At 42.2% G+C, this 13,519-nt stretch overlaps 1 protein-coding gene across 3 annotated transcripts in view; it reads left to right on the forward strand.

Annotated features, from left to right (window-relative positions):
- Window positions 1-13,519, forward strand: part of cdc27 (cell division cycle 27) — a 57,771-nt gene that overhangs the window by 42,807 nt on the left and 1,445 nt on the right. For all 3 annotated transcript variants that reach the window (XM_055657123.1, XM_055657124.1, XM_055657125.1), the window contains 4 exons: window positions 5,189-5,306; window positions 7,770-7,898; window positions 7,988-8,062; window positions 11,804-11,984. In XM_055657123.1, the coding sequence (XP_055513098.1) occupies window positions 5,189-5,306; window positions 7,770-7,898; window positions 7,988-8,062; window positions 11,804-11,984 (503 nt within the window). The remainder of the gene's footprint in view (window positions 1-5,188; window positions 5,307-7,769; window positions 7,899-7,987; window positions 8,063-11,803; window positions 11,985-13,519) is intronic.

The raw sequence follows: 13,519 nt of genomic DNA on the forward strand, positions 1-13,519 counted from the left end.
CCATTGCATTTATATGTTTTTGGAGTAAAACTGGACAGGCAGTATGTTCTTCTTCAAACAAATAATATCCTTGATTGTGAGATCGACACAAAAATCTGGAGTAATTTAGCGGGACAGGCAGCAACTCTAGAGTGAAGGAATGGGCAACGTTTCGGGTTGAGACCCTTCTTCAGACTTGATTGTGTTATGTGGCAGCACTTTTGGTTAATATAGCAGTTGTAGAGAAATTGACTGCCACATTTTCTACTTTGTAATATTGGCTGTACATGCATATAGTACTTGGGATATTGTAGTTGTGAATGGCAGAAAATATGTAAATGGTGACAAAATCTTCATAAAATTGATGAAGTAGTGCAAGAAGAAGCACTGACAAATTGACCAATCTCGTAAGAGAAGGGGTACAAGACATTTAATTTTAATGTGGAAGATGGAAAGTTTTAGTTGATCAAAGCAGCAACAATTGTGCTATGAGTGAAAGGGGGAGAGCATCTTGTTGGTGGGTGAGGGATGAATGTGTGATCGCATGGACTTGGTGGGCTGAAGAGCCTATTTCCTTTCTATATTTTTCAATCAATCAAAACAAATGGTGGAAATAACAGCTAAGTTTAAGTCTAAAGAAGGGTCTCGACCTGAAACCTCACCCGTTCCTTCTCTCCAGAGATGCTGCCTGCCCCACTGAGTTACTCCAGCATTTTGTCTCTACAGTATAAACCAGCATCTGCAGTTCCTTCCTTCCATGTTTAAGATTTGTTTGTAGGATTTGGTATATAAAGGTTTAGAAATCAAGGCAGAAACAGGACTTTCATGATAATACTGTTCGGTCCCAACTGCAAAAATGATCCCACATTCTGTGTTGGCTGCCTCTGTCAGCTAAGCATTTGCTATCATCGTTCTGGGTATTGAATACAGCAATACCCTGACTAATGATAGCAAATACTAAATGTAGAAGTCATTGGTGAGAACACACTTGGAAAATTGTGTGCAATTCTTGTTGCCCATCTATAGGAATTATGTCATTAAGCTGGAATAGATCCAGAAAAGATTTACAAGGATCTTATTGGGACTAGCGGGTTTAAGGAGATGCTGGTTAGGTTGGGACTATTTTCCCTGGAGCAGGAAGGTTGATGGGGGATGTAATTTTTTTTTATTTAAATAAAAAAATGTAATTCACGAGGGATGTAGATAATGTGAATGATCAGTCTTGTCCTGGGTAGGGGAGTCTAAGACTAGAGGACATAGGTTTAAGGGGAAAATTTAAAGGGGATTTAAAGATTTGCAGGGAATTTTCTTTCCACAGAGGGCAGTGAGTAAATGGAATGAGTTGCCAGTGGAAGTGGTAAAGGCATGTACAATTATGACATTTAAAAAATGCTTGGATGTATGTTGATAGGAAAAAATTGGAGGGATATGGTCCATGCATAGAAAAAGTAACTAGCCAGTCTTTCCCCTACAGTAAGGGGAGTCTAAAATTGGAGGATGTAGGTTTAAAGGGAAAGGCTTAAAAGGGACCTAGGAGGCAAAATTTTCAAACTTTTATCGCAGATGATGGGCATATGGAATGATCTACTTGAGGAAATAGTGGGACTGTGTACAATTACATTAAAGAAGTTTGGACTGGAAAGTGTATAAGAATAGGTTTAGTAGAGTATAACCAAACTCTGGCAGATGGGACTAGGTCAGACCGATATCTTGCATGGCATGGACGTGTTGGGCCGAAGGGCCTGTTTCCATGCTCTGTAACTGTTTCTAAGAAACTACTGGAAATTACAAATATTTCATTTAATGAACAGTTACTAATAAGGAGGATAATTTGCAAGATTATAGTTGATGAACAAGTAAATTGGGCAGACAAGTGGCAAATTGGATTTAATCCAAAGTAGTGCATTTGGGGAGGTGAATATTGCCAAGGGAATAAAAGATGGAGGATATTAAGTGGTACGTTGGAATGTAGATATGTTGGAATGTATGTATCCAGATATACTGGATGACTTTCGAGTCAAGTATGTGTTCACATATCACCATGCTCTGTTACCCTGTAGAACTTGGCAACATTCCTCACACTTGAAATAATGTCTCATTGAAAGTGATAGAATTTACATAATTCCGGAAGCTGATTTGCCATGAATTCTAACAAATGTTATATCAGCCGTCAAATATAGAGGCCAAATTGCATTCACAGCAAAGCCAGAGAGTAATCGGCAAGACTCAAATATAGCAATGTATTGAAAGGGAAGAATCTTTTTGGAATGTTGAAATACGCTTTGACTAAATTTATTTGAACAATTTCTAAATATACATTGTACAGGCCATATGCAATATCCGTTCTGGTCTTCTCTAATAACTCTTCCAGTTGCTGATTATATTGCAGCAAAAGGAGTATTCTGGGTAACTGGCTGAGATTCTTACTTCCCGTCTTGGTAGAACAAGGAACCGCAGATACTGGTTTACCAAAAAAAGTCACACAGTGCTGGAGTAACTCAGCGGGTCAATCAGTATCCCTGGAGAACATGGATAGGAGAGGTTTAGGTCAAAATGTCACACCACCATGTTCTCCAGAGATTCGGCTTCACCCACTGAGTTTCTCTAGCACTTTGGCTTTTCCTGTCCTGGTGGCTGATTGGCAGACATTCTGCATTTAGCAGTTCCAAAGATGTCCGCAGTTAGAAAATTCCTCTAGAAACATCTGGGATTGGTGTTTGAAATTAGGAGAGACATTCACTGGACGAGTCGAGCAACAACTTAACACAATCATTCTCCAAATGACTGACAACATTCCAGGTTACTCCATCACAACCTGAGTGCATTTGGTCTTGCCAGGATGAAACCCACCAGAGGGCTGGAAACAGTGGGAGAGAGAAGCCCTTTAAACCTCTGCCCCATGAAGTTGTTATGTCAGACATCAGCAAGGAGCCCTCCTCCTCATTGCCATCCACCATCCTCTCTTGGTTGATGAATCAGTGCTGCTCTATATGAACAACTCTTGGAAGAAGTGCTGAAAGTAGATATGGCACAGAATGATCTCTGAGAAGGGGTGCTTATCACCAAAAATGGTTTTAAGTCCTGAAAGGCATAGAGGCCAGATGAGGCTGGTAGTGAGTGAACCAATAGGAGGGACACTATCAATAACACAACTCATTTGTATGTAATCTACAAAATTACCAATCGTATCTCCTACAAATCATCAAATAGCAACAATTCCAGTACCCGGCCCCCTTGATACACTGCTGGTCACTGACTTCCAATCACAAAAGTAACCCTTCATTATTACCTTCTGTATCCTGTGGCCAAGTCAACCTTGGATCCAATTTTCCAACTTACATTTGAACCTATTGGCTTTAACCTTTTGGATCAGTCTTCCTTGTGCCCTACCCTAGTGCATGTATAGTATCCATCATCTTCCTTGCATCACATGGCAGCCTGAGATGCATCTGTTCATGCTCTGGGAATTTATCCACCATTATGCCTGCTAAGCATCAGCAGCAGCAAAAAGATGCACTGTCACAATCTGTAACCTTACCATCCATTATGTCCCTCATTTTCATGATCAGGTGACAGCAATAACTCTGGTTCAACGAGGAATGAAAGGCAGCCTCTAGTGTACCTGAAAATGAGAAGCCAATATGGTTAAGCTGCATGCTGGATTCACGTTTGCTCCAGACAGCAACACCGGAAACTGTAGGCAACCATGAAATCTTAAAATTGATGGATTAGATCAATGATACAGCGAGACAGGCAGCACCTCTGGAGAGAAGGGATGGGTGATGCTCCGGGTCAGTCTGAAGAAGGATTTTGACCCAAAACATCACCCATTCCTTCTCTCGAGAGATGCTGCCTGTCCCGCTGAGTTACTCCAGCATTTTGTGTCCACCAGCATCTGCAATTCTTTCCTGCTCAGGTCAATTATACAAGTAGACTAATTAGTGCCTAAATAGCCTGTATATCTAGTTGTGAAAGATGGTAGATGATTACAAAGTTAATGGGAAGAGGAGTCTTCCTGAATATCCCCATCCTCCATGATGGTGGGGCCAAACATGTAAAAGCAGAAGAGAACATTTGGACAGATGCATGAATAGGAAATGTTTGGAGGGAAATGCAGGCAGGTGGGACAAGTGTGGGTGGGGTATGGTGGTTGGAGTGGGCAGGTTGGCCTGGTTCCATGCTGTATTACTTTTTGACCATGCTTGTTGATTGCTAAAGCAGAAGGCTGAAACATTTGCAACCATGTTCGGTCAAAGATCTGAATGTGTAACGATCCATCTCTGGTTCCTGCTGAGATCCCCACTGTTCCAAAACAGTCTTCAAATAACTTGATTCACTGCAACAGCTTTAAACACAGGTTAAGGCTGGAGAGGTAGATGACATTTCAGCAGTGGCACTGACGATGCGCACTCAGCAACCAGATTCAGATTCAGATTCAATTTTAATTGTCATTGTCAGTGTACAGTACAGAGACAACGAAATGCATTTAGCATCTCCCTGGAAGAGCGACATAGCAAATGATTTGAATAAATAATAATAAGTGTCCGGGGGGGGGGGGGGTGGTGATTGGCAGTCACTGAGGTACGTTGTTGAGTAGAGTGACAGCCGCCGGGAAGAAGCTGTTCCTCGACCTGCTGGTTCGGCAACGGAGAGACCTGTAGCGCCTCCCGGATGGTAGGAGGGTAAACAGTCCATGGTTGGGGTGAGAGCAGTCCTTGGGGTGAGACCAGTTGCACCATAAGCCATGATGTTCCTGTACGGTACAGTTACAACACTGACATTCCAGAGCTGTAGTGAGAGAGGATGCCCTTGACATCAAGGCAGCATTTCACCAACTGTGGGATCAATGAGCCCTCATCATGGGTCATCAAGAGATTTGAAAGCCAACAGTTGGAGTCATATCTCATGCAAAGTTGAAGTTGTCCTCATCTCAACTATCCCTCTCTGCCTTTCCCATTCTTATTGCTCTAAACATCTACTTTTTCACTTGCTTGTTGTCCATATGACCAAATGTACACTCATTTTAGTTTGTGCTTAGATTGTGAGGGTTTCAACTAATTTGTACAATTCTGTTGCACAGGTAAACCAAACTTTTAGAGCAAAATACTTTAACGGGAAAGATAAACAACAAACCCAAGCGCTGTTGTCCCCCAAGTCTGTAATGCCCTCTGAAACAGAGAATGAGGATTGTCATTTTCTCTCCCTGCAGGTATGGTTTGGGGATGATCTACTATAAGCAAGAGAAGTTCAACCTAGCAGAAATTCATTTCCAAAAGGCTCTTAATATCAACCCCCAAAGTTCTGTGTTGTTGTGCCACATTGGTGTGGTAAGTAATCAAAAAACACAGGGTTTTCCTTGTTGGTGCTGAATTCCCTTACTCTTGTTCTCCACCATGTTCTATTTTGAAGCAAATGTAATCTCTTGCAGCATTGATCTTTTCCTTTTGAATGTACACTACCACACCCAAGTGACCATGGCTAGCGTGTGCATAATTGGTTAGGCAAGAATAGAGCCTTGCTTATTGTGGTCATTGCTGCTAACAATTGTTGGTTAGACTGACTTGTCAAGGGTATTTGCTAGTCCAGAACAACACCATTTTTTTTAACCTGTATTGTCATTGACAAGAAGAGACACTAAATATTTCTTTATTGGTTGCACTCGATATGCAATTGTAATAATTAGTGCCGAGCGGTATTGCACTGTGATGGGTAAACAAAATGTTTAAGAAAGAACTGCAGATGCTGGAAAAATTGAAGGTATACAAAAATGCTGGAGAAACTCAGCGGGTGAGGCAGCATCATTCCTTCACTCCATAGATGCTGTCTCACCCGCTGGGTTTCTCCAGCATTTTTGTCTACCTGTGATGGGTAAAGTTATTTGGGCCATAAGTGACAGTTATTCCAAGCAATTCAGATAAAAATGAGTTCAAGCCTTTGGATTTAGTAACCGAACTGCTAAATTATCAAAGATTAGTAAGTTTACATGTGACACTAAAATAGCTGGTATAATGAAATGATTATCAAGAATTACGACAGGTTCATGATCAGCAGGGCTAATGGAGTTTAATTTGGTTTGAGGGTAGGGCAGATAATGTTGTTGACGTGGATTTTAGTAAGGTATTTGATAAAGTCCCTCATAGGAGTCTGATTCAGAAGTTTAAGATGAATGGGATTAATTCACTTTCAGGGTAGGTTGGACCAACTTGGATTTTCAAAAAGTCGAAATGCCAAAGACCAGAGGGCAAATCTTTAAGGAGAGGGGGCTAATATTTAAAGGAGATGTGCAGGACTATTTTTGTATGTGCAGGACTATTATAGTGTCACTTGTAAACTTACTAATCTTTGATAATTTAGGTGGGTACCTGGAACATGTTGCTATGGAGTAGTGGTGCAGACAGATACAACAGTGGCCATTAAGAGGCTTTTGGAAGGGCACATGAATATGCAGGGAATGGTGGAATATGGAATATGTGCTGGCAGAGGAAATTGGTTTAATCTGCCATCGTGTTTGGCATAAACATTGTGGGCTAAAGGCCTGTTCGCTGTGCTGTGTTGTACAGTTCTATGTTAAGAGTGAGTTGTTGCATTTTAGGATGTCAAACCAGGACAGGGCATTCACAGTAAATGATTGGGCCCTGGGAATTGTTGTAAAGCAGAGGGATCTAGGAGTATAAGTACATGGTTCCTTGCAGGTGTGTCATAGGTAGATATGTGATGGAATCTTTTGGCATGCTGGACTTCATCAGTCAGAGAATTAAGAATGGACATTGTGACATTTGTTACAAGACGTTGGTGAGGCCACACTTGGAGAATTATGGACTGTTTTGGTCACCTGCTATGAGAATGATGTCAATTTGGTCCAACCTGTCCTGAAAGTTAATACTCTCTGATCCAGGCAGCATTTTAGTAAACCTCTTCTGTATCCTCTCGAAAGCCTCCACATCCTTCCTATAATGGGGCGAGCAGAACTGAACACACCACTCCAAATGCAGCCTAACCAAAGTTCCATAAAGATGGGGGGGGAGAGGGAGCTCACACGGAGGGTAATGGGTATATGGAGCAAGCCGTTGGAGGAATTAGGTGTGGGTACTATAAATAGCATTTAAAAGATAGTTGGACAGTTAAAGTATAGGGGCGGGTTTAGACAGATTTGAGCCAAACACGGGCAAAAGGGACACTAGCTTAGATGAGGCATCTTGGTTAGCATTGCCAAGTCGGGCCCAAGGGCCTGTTTCCATGCTGTATGATTGTCACTAGTTGTCATAGATAGTCAGTCGAAAATGTCTACCTTTTTTTAAAAACAAGTTTTGAACAATGTTTATATTTAATGATTCACCCACCCATTCCTTATGTCCTTGTGGGGCTGTCTGATGCTGATCAGAATGTTGCCAGAAATTTGAAATGGAACTCTACTGGGGAGTATTCTACGTTTGACTTTGGCTGGATAGTTTTCCAGTATGTCCACAAGTTTCAAGTTGCGTTTACAATAATGTTCTAGTTGTGTTCCATTCAGAGGAGTAATACTTGGGGCCCCTAGTGTTGCAAAGCATTTTGAATGAGTCGCGTATTATGTCGATTAACATAGCAGTAGATTTGATTAACAGCAGACGAGGCAAATAAATAGTCTGTTTGGCTGTGATCAGAATGCGCATGCCACCCTTTCCTTGAATGTCAGGCATTGAACATTTGGTTGGATGCTAGATGTAGCTTGTTCTTTTAAGAGAACTCTGAACTTGCTCCTACAGATTGGATAATGAAGCAAACGGATGCTCATGTGCTTTATTTTCCAGGTCCAGCATGCATTAAAGAAATCCGAGAGTGCACTTGAAACACTAAATAAAGCCATAAGTATTGATCCAAAAAATCCCCTATGCAAATTCCATCGAGCCTCCATTTTATTTGCGAATGAGAAGTATAAGGTAAGTGAGCTGTTGGGTATCGTACAATACATTCTGATACAAGTTGTGGTTTCAACATACAGTGATGTCTCTACTCTCTTTTTCATTAGGCAGCTTTGCAGGAGCTTGAAGAACTAAAACAAATCGTTCCCAAAGAGTCACTTGTTTACTTTCTAATAGGAAAGGTAAGAAATTTGACTTCCCTATTATTCAGAAACCTGCATTCAGACAGTTCTTACTCAAACTCAATATTTCCTACAGTTATTATGTCTTGCATTAACATTATTTAGCTATCCATGGAGAATTTGGTGACAGTCTCCAGGTTATAAGACTCGGGCTATGTTGAATACAAAAAGTCCAAATGTGAGGCTGCAAATAAATAAATGGGAAACAATTGTATTAATTTTCATTTGTATGAAGATCAAGGCAACCTGGTGTCCAAAAGGTAGTGAACAACCTGCCTGCTGCTGATGTCTTGCAGAAAAGAACCTCAAAGCAGGGTCAATAACAACTGATGTTTTTATTATCGCCTTCCAAAAACCTGGACACCAGGCTCTCCTCCTTTGCAATATTATCCTCCTTCTGGAATAAACAATAGAATGCTGGAGGGAAGTGGAGGCAAAAGGTGTAAGTCGTTGTTTCTGGTCAACCGACCGACAATCAAATGACTGAGTGGGAAGAGGAACGATTACCAAAATATAGCAGAAGAGGGAGTGTGGAGTCAATTGTCATTAATTGTCATGTGTACTGGCAAGAGAACAATGACATTTTTACTTGCTGCAATTTGTTGCAATAATGTAAAGATAAATGTATAATATTCAATACTGCAATGTTCTCCGTTTTGAAAGAAGCATGAAACTGTTTGATAGGGTTTAGGTGGAACCAGATGGGTTCTGGACCAGTTGGAGTCGGTTGATGTAGGTGGAGCTGATGCTAAGGAGAAGTGAGTTGCAGTAGTCCAGTCGGGAGGAGATGAAGGCATGGATGAGTCTTTCAGCAGCGGGAGGTGTGAGAGAGGGTCTGAGTTTGGCGATGTTGCGGAGGTGAAAGAAGGAGGTTTTAATGACATGGCGGATGTGAGGTTCAAGGGAGAGGGTGGAATCAAAGATCATGCCAAGGTTGCGGGCCTGGGGAGACAGTGGTGCCGTCGATGGTGAGAGTGGGGTTATTGATTTTGCTGAGTGTGGATTTGGAGCCTATGAGGAGGAATTATGTTTTATCGCTGTTGAGTTTGAGGAAGTTATGTTGCATCCAGGTTTTTATAGCTGACAAACAGGAGTTGATATGGGAGAGGGGGGGGGTTGTGGGGGGATTTGGTGCCGAGGTAGATCTGGGTGTCATCGGCGTAACAGTGGAAGTCCAGGTTGAAGTGGCGGAGTATCTGACCAAGGGGGAGGATGTAGATGATGAAGAGGAGGGGGCTGAGTACCGAGCCTTGGGGAACGCCTTGAGTGACTGTGGCTGTAGCAGAGGTGTCGTTGTGGAGAGAGATGAAGTGGGATCTGTTGGAAAGGTAGGAACGGAGCCAGCTGAATGCAGAGCCTTCAATGCCGAGGTCTTTGAGTCTGGTGAGCAGGATGTTATGGTTCACTGTATCGAAGGCTGCGCTCAGGTCGAGGAGGATGAGGATGTTGAGGGACCCAGTGTCAGCAGAGGTGACGAGGTCATCGAGGACTTTGAGGAGAGCAGTTTCTGTGCTATGGAAGGGGCGAAAGCCAGATTGGAGGGGTTCAAGTAGGTTATACGCAAGGAGGTGGGAATGAAGTTGTGACGCAACGATACGCTCCAGGGTTTTTGAAAGAAAGGGGAGGTTTGAGATTGGGCGGTAGTTAATGAGGAGGGATCAAGACCAGGTTTCTTTAAGATTGGTGTAACAGCAGCAGTTTTGAAAGTGGAGGGGACAATTCCTTGGGACAATAAGGAGTTGAAGAGATTAGTGAGGTAGGGGCAGAGAACGGGGAGGCAGGACTTCAGCAGGGGAGTGGGGAGAGGGTCGAGGGAGCAGATAGTGGGTTTGGACGAGCTGATGAATTTGGAGATTTCAGTAGGGGTGACCAGGTCAAACTGGGAGAGGAAGCAGTGTGGAGGAGGGGTAAGGAGGTCAGTGGAGATGTTGAAAGGAGGGGCCTTGGTAGGCGGTGGAGTAGATGCTGGGGAGTCGGGTACAGGGGATAGATTGATGGATGGTGCTGATTTTAACAGCGAAAAAGTGGTGCTGATTTTATCAGCGAAAAAGTGGAGGAATGAGTTGCAGAGATCCGGAGTAGAGGTAGGGAGAGTGTTGGCTCGAGGCTTGAGGAGGTTGCCCACTGTGAAGAAGAGGGTTCTGTGGTTTAGGCAGGGGTTGGTGAATATGGAGGAGAGGTAGGCAGATTTTGCAGCAATGAGGGCATCTTTGTAGTCAGTGAGGTGGAGTTTGTAAGCTTCAAGGTGGACTGTGAGAGATGATTTCTTTGTGAGTCGTTCAAGTCGGCGACCAGTCTGTTTCAGTTTACGAAGTGCAGGTGTGTACCAGGGTGAAGATGTGTTGAAAGTTACGGTTCTTGTTTTGAGGGGGGCCATAATGTTAAGGGAGGTAGACAAGGTAGAGTTCAGATGGTTTGTGAGATCATCAGGTAAGATATGGGTTGAGTCCAGGGGGAGAGTGGTGGAGAGCAGGTCAGAGAGATGGTGGGGATCAATGGATTTTAGATTACGGAGGAAGATTTTTGATTTCTCGGAGAAAGCGGGGGCGAGGTGTCGGAGAAAGGATGGTGAACCGTATAAGCTTATGATCAGAGAGGGGGAAGAGGCATGGATAGAGGTCGAGTACCGGTTGATTTGTGGAGCAGACCAGGTCAAGGATTTGACCTTTGTCATGGGTGGGAAAGGTGACGTGCTGAGTGAGAGAGAAGTTGTCAAGTAAAAAGGCGAATTCAGATGCGAGCTTGCAGGTGGGGGAGTCCATATGAATATTTAAATCACCAAGTAGCAGCAGACGTGGGGAGAGGGATGAGGCAAGTGTGAGGTTCAGTGAAGTCAGATAGGAAGGAGGGGTTTGGTTTAGGTGGCCGGTAAATGAGGATGACTGTCATGGAGGAAAGGGCATCATGCTCATTTGACCCAATTCATTTACCAATATTTGGTATGCTGTTTACTATTCCTTGACAATTCGATAGGTTACCCAGATGCTGCACAAATGTTGTGAGCATCTGCTTTCACCATCTTCTCAGGCGTTTTTTTTCCCCCCAGTTTCCTCCACCTGCTGCGTGGAAAATAAATCTTCCTCGGATCTCCTCTAAATCTCTTGCTTCTCCCCTGGAATCTGTGCTTCCTGGTCTTGGACTCCTCTCCCATAAGGGAAATGTTTCTTGCTCTTTACCCTATCTATGCCTCTCATAATGTTATACACCCCCAACAGGTCCAACTGCAGCCTCTGCTGCTCCAAGCAAAATAAATCCAGCCTATCCAGTCTCTTTACATAATTAAACATTTGATTCGAGGTAACATACTGGTGAATCTCCTCTTTCAAATGTTGGCAACATAGTGGTTATTTATGTGTAGGATGATTTACTGGGTCAGAAATAATCTAAATACATTATAAACTTCATTCTTTCTCCTGCATAACTGTTTGTGGATAATTAAAAATAATGATTTTATTTTAAATAATTCACAATAATTATTTTATGACGCATCACTTTTCACTTTAGCCTGTAACCAAAGTGTAGACACAAATAATGTGAATTATCTTTTTTTTCCCCTTTTTCTTATTTCAGATTATCTTTTGTGTAATTTTGTTTTCTTTGAATTGCTATTGGTATATTGCTTAACACATCGATTGCAATTCAAAGGTTACAGCAGATCGGGTTTTCTGTTCCTACATGTGTATTCAAATTATTGTAACACTTTTAAAGATCTTAAAAGCAGAGTGCTGTTTTTATCAACAGGTGTACAAGAAATTAGGGCAGACACACCTGGCTCTGATGAATTTCTCCTGGGCCATGGATCTTGACCCAAAGGGAGCCAACAACCAGATCAAAGAGGCTATTGACAAGCGTTACCTACCAGACGATGAGGAACCTGTAACAAATGATGGGCAGCACAGTGAGGGTTACCAGTATGACACAGGTTGGTATTGGTGAACGATTGCAGTATTATCAGAGCTTTCAGTACAAATGTTGTGTTGGGTTCCAGGCCAGCCCATATATGTTCTGAATCCATAGTCATGAGTATACAAAATTAAACTTAAAAAAAAAAAAAATTAACGGTCAAATCCTGCACTACAACATTGATTGTAGATCACTGTGTCCAAAAGGCCATCTGTCTAGGGTTAACTTTGGCCATCTTAGTATAGACGTTGCAATGATAGTCCTGAATGTCTCCAAAATCATATGCATCAGTAGATGAGCTGACAACTTCATACTCTACTGTGGCTTAATATGGTGACTCCTCTTAAACGATTTTGGGTCTATGTAAGTTCCCATTGGCCTGGAGAAAGTAAGCGTGGTTGAAGGAAAAATTATTCAGTATGAGATGAGTTTAGCTGGGTGCGAGAGAGAAGTGGAGGTCCTGATGTGGGATGGGAGGTGTAGAAGGATTTTGGATCCACAGTAGAAAAAATTAGCCTGTTGAGCCCAGGGAATTGCAATGTGTTGAAATAGCAGAGGGCATCTAAAGTGTCCGATGTGCATGAAGGAACAGGAGCAGAGAGAAGGGATGTAATCAAGGTGGAAGAAATTACTTGTGGGGCAAGAATGTTCTCCTTTCTTGTGGGAGGAATAGAATACAAAAGATAAGTTATGTTTCAGTAATGAGGCATTGAGCCCACATCTGCAGTACTGTGTATATCGTGGTCTTATTTAAAGGCAGATGTTTATGTGTTTGAATCAATTAGGAGAGCGTTTGGTGGATCTATATCTTAAATGGCAGGGTTATCTTATGAAGGTTGGCTGGAGAGAATAACCTTGTATCCTCTGTAGTTCAGAAGAGTGACAAGGGGCTTGATGTGGATTTGGAGAGGATATTTCCTTTTATAAAAGTGTGCTGTGCTAAACAATATGCCAAATTAAACAAATCCATTCTGCCTACATTTTCACCACAAAAAAACATTCTTGCATATATACATCTCCTTTATCCCATTTAAACTTTCTCTCTCTCACCTCAAAATTATGCACTCCTAGTATTTGGCATTTCCTCCCCGCGACAAAGATTCTGACCGTCTACGCTGTCTATGCCTCCTACAATTTTTACAAACTCTTATCATGTCTCACTGTCCTATAATTCCCAGGATTACATCTACTTCCCTTCTTAAACAAAGAAACTACGATCCTCTGAGTTCTTGTCAACATTTAGAGAGGATACAAATATCTTCTTTAAGGCTTCAGTAATCTCCCTACTTGTTTTGCACGATATCCTGTAATAGACCCTCAGGCCCTGCAGTGCTATCCATGCTAATGCTCTTCACCTACTTCATCTTAAAATGCCCCAACATATTAGTACATCCTGCAATCTCACTATTTTCCATGTCCTTCTCCTTGGTGACTAATGCAAAGTATTGGTATAGCACCTCGCCTAAATTCTCTAAACTTCAAATTTCCTCCTTTATCCAAGAGTCACCCTCTTGTTTTTAATGGATGTATAAAATGTCTTGGGATTGGCTATAA

Source organism: Leucoraja erinacea, chromosome 27 (genome assembly GCF_028641065.1).
Source record: "Leucoraja erinacea ecotype New England chromosome 27, Leri_hhj_1, whole genome shotgun sequence".
Taxonomy (NCBI): domain Eukaryota; kingdom Metazoa; phylum Chordata; class Chondrichthyes; order Rajiformes; family Rajidae; genus Leucoraja; species Leucoraja erinaceus.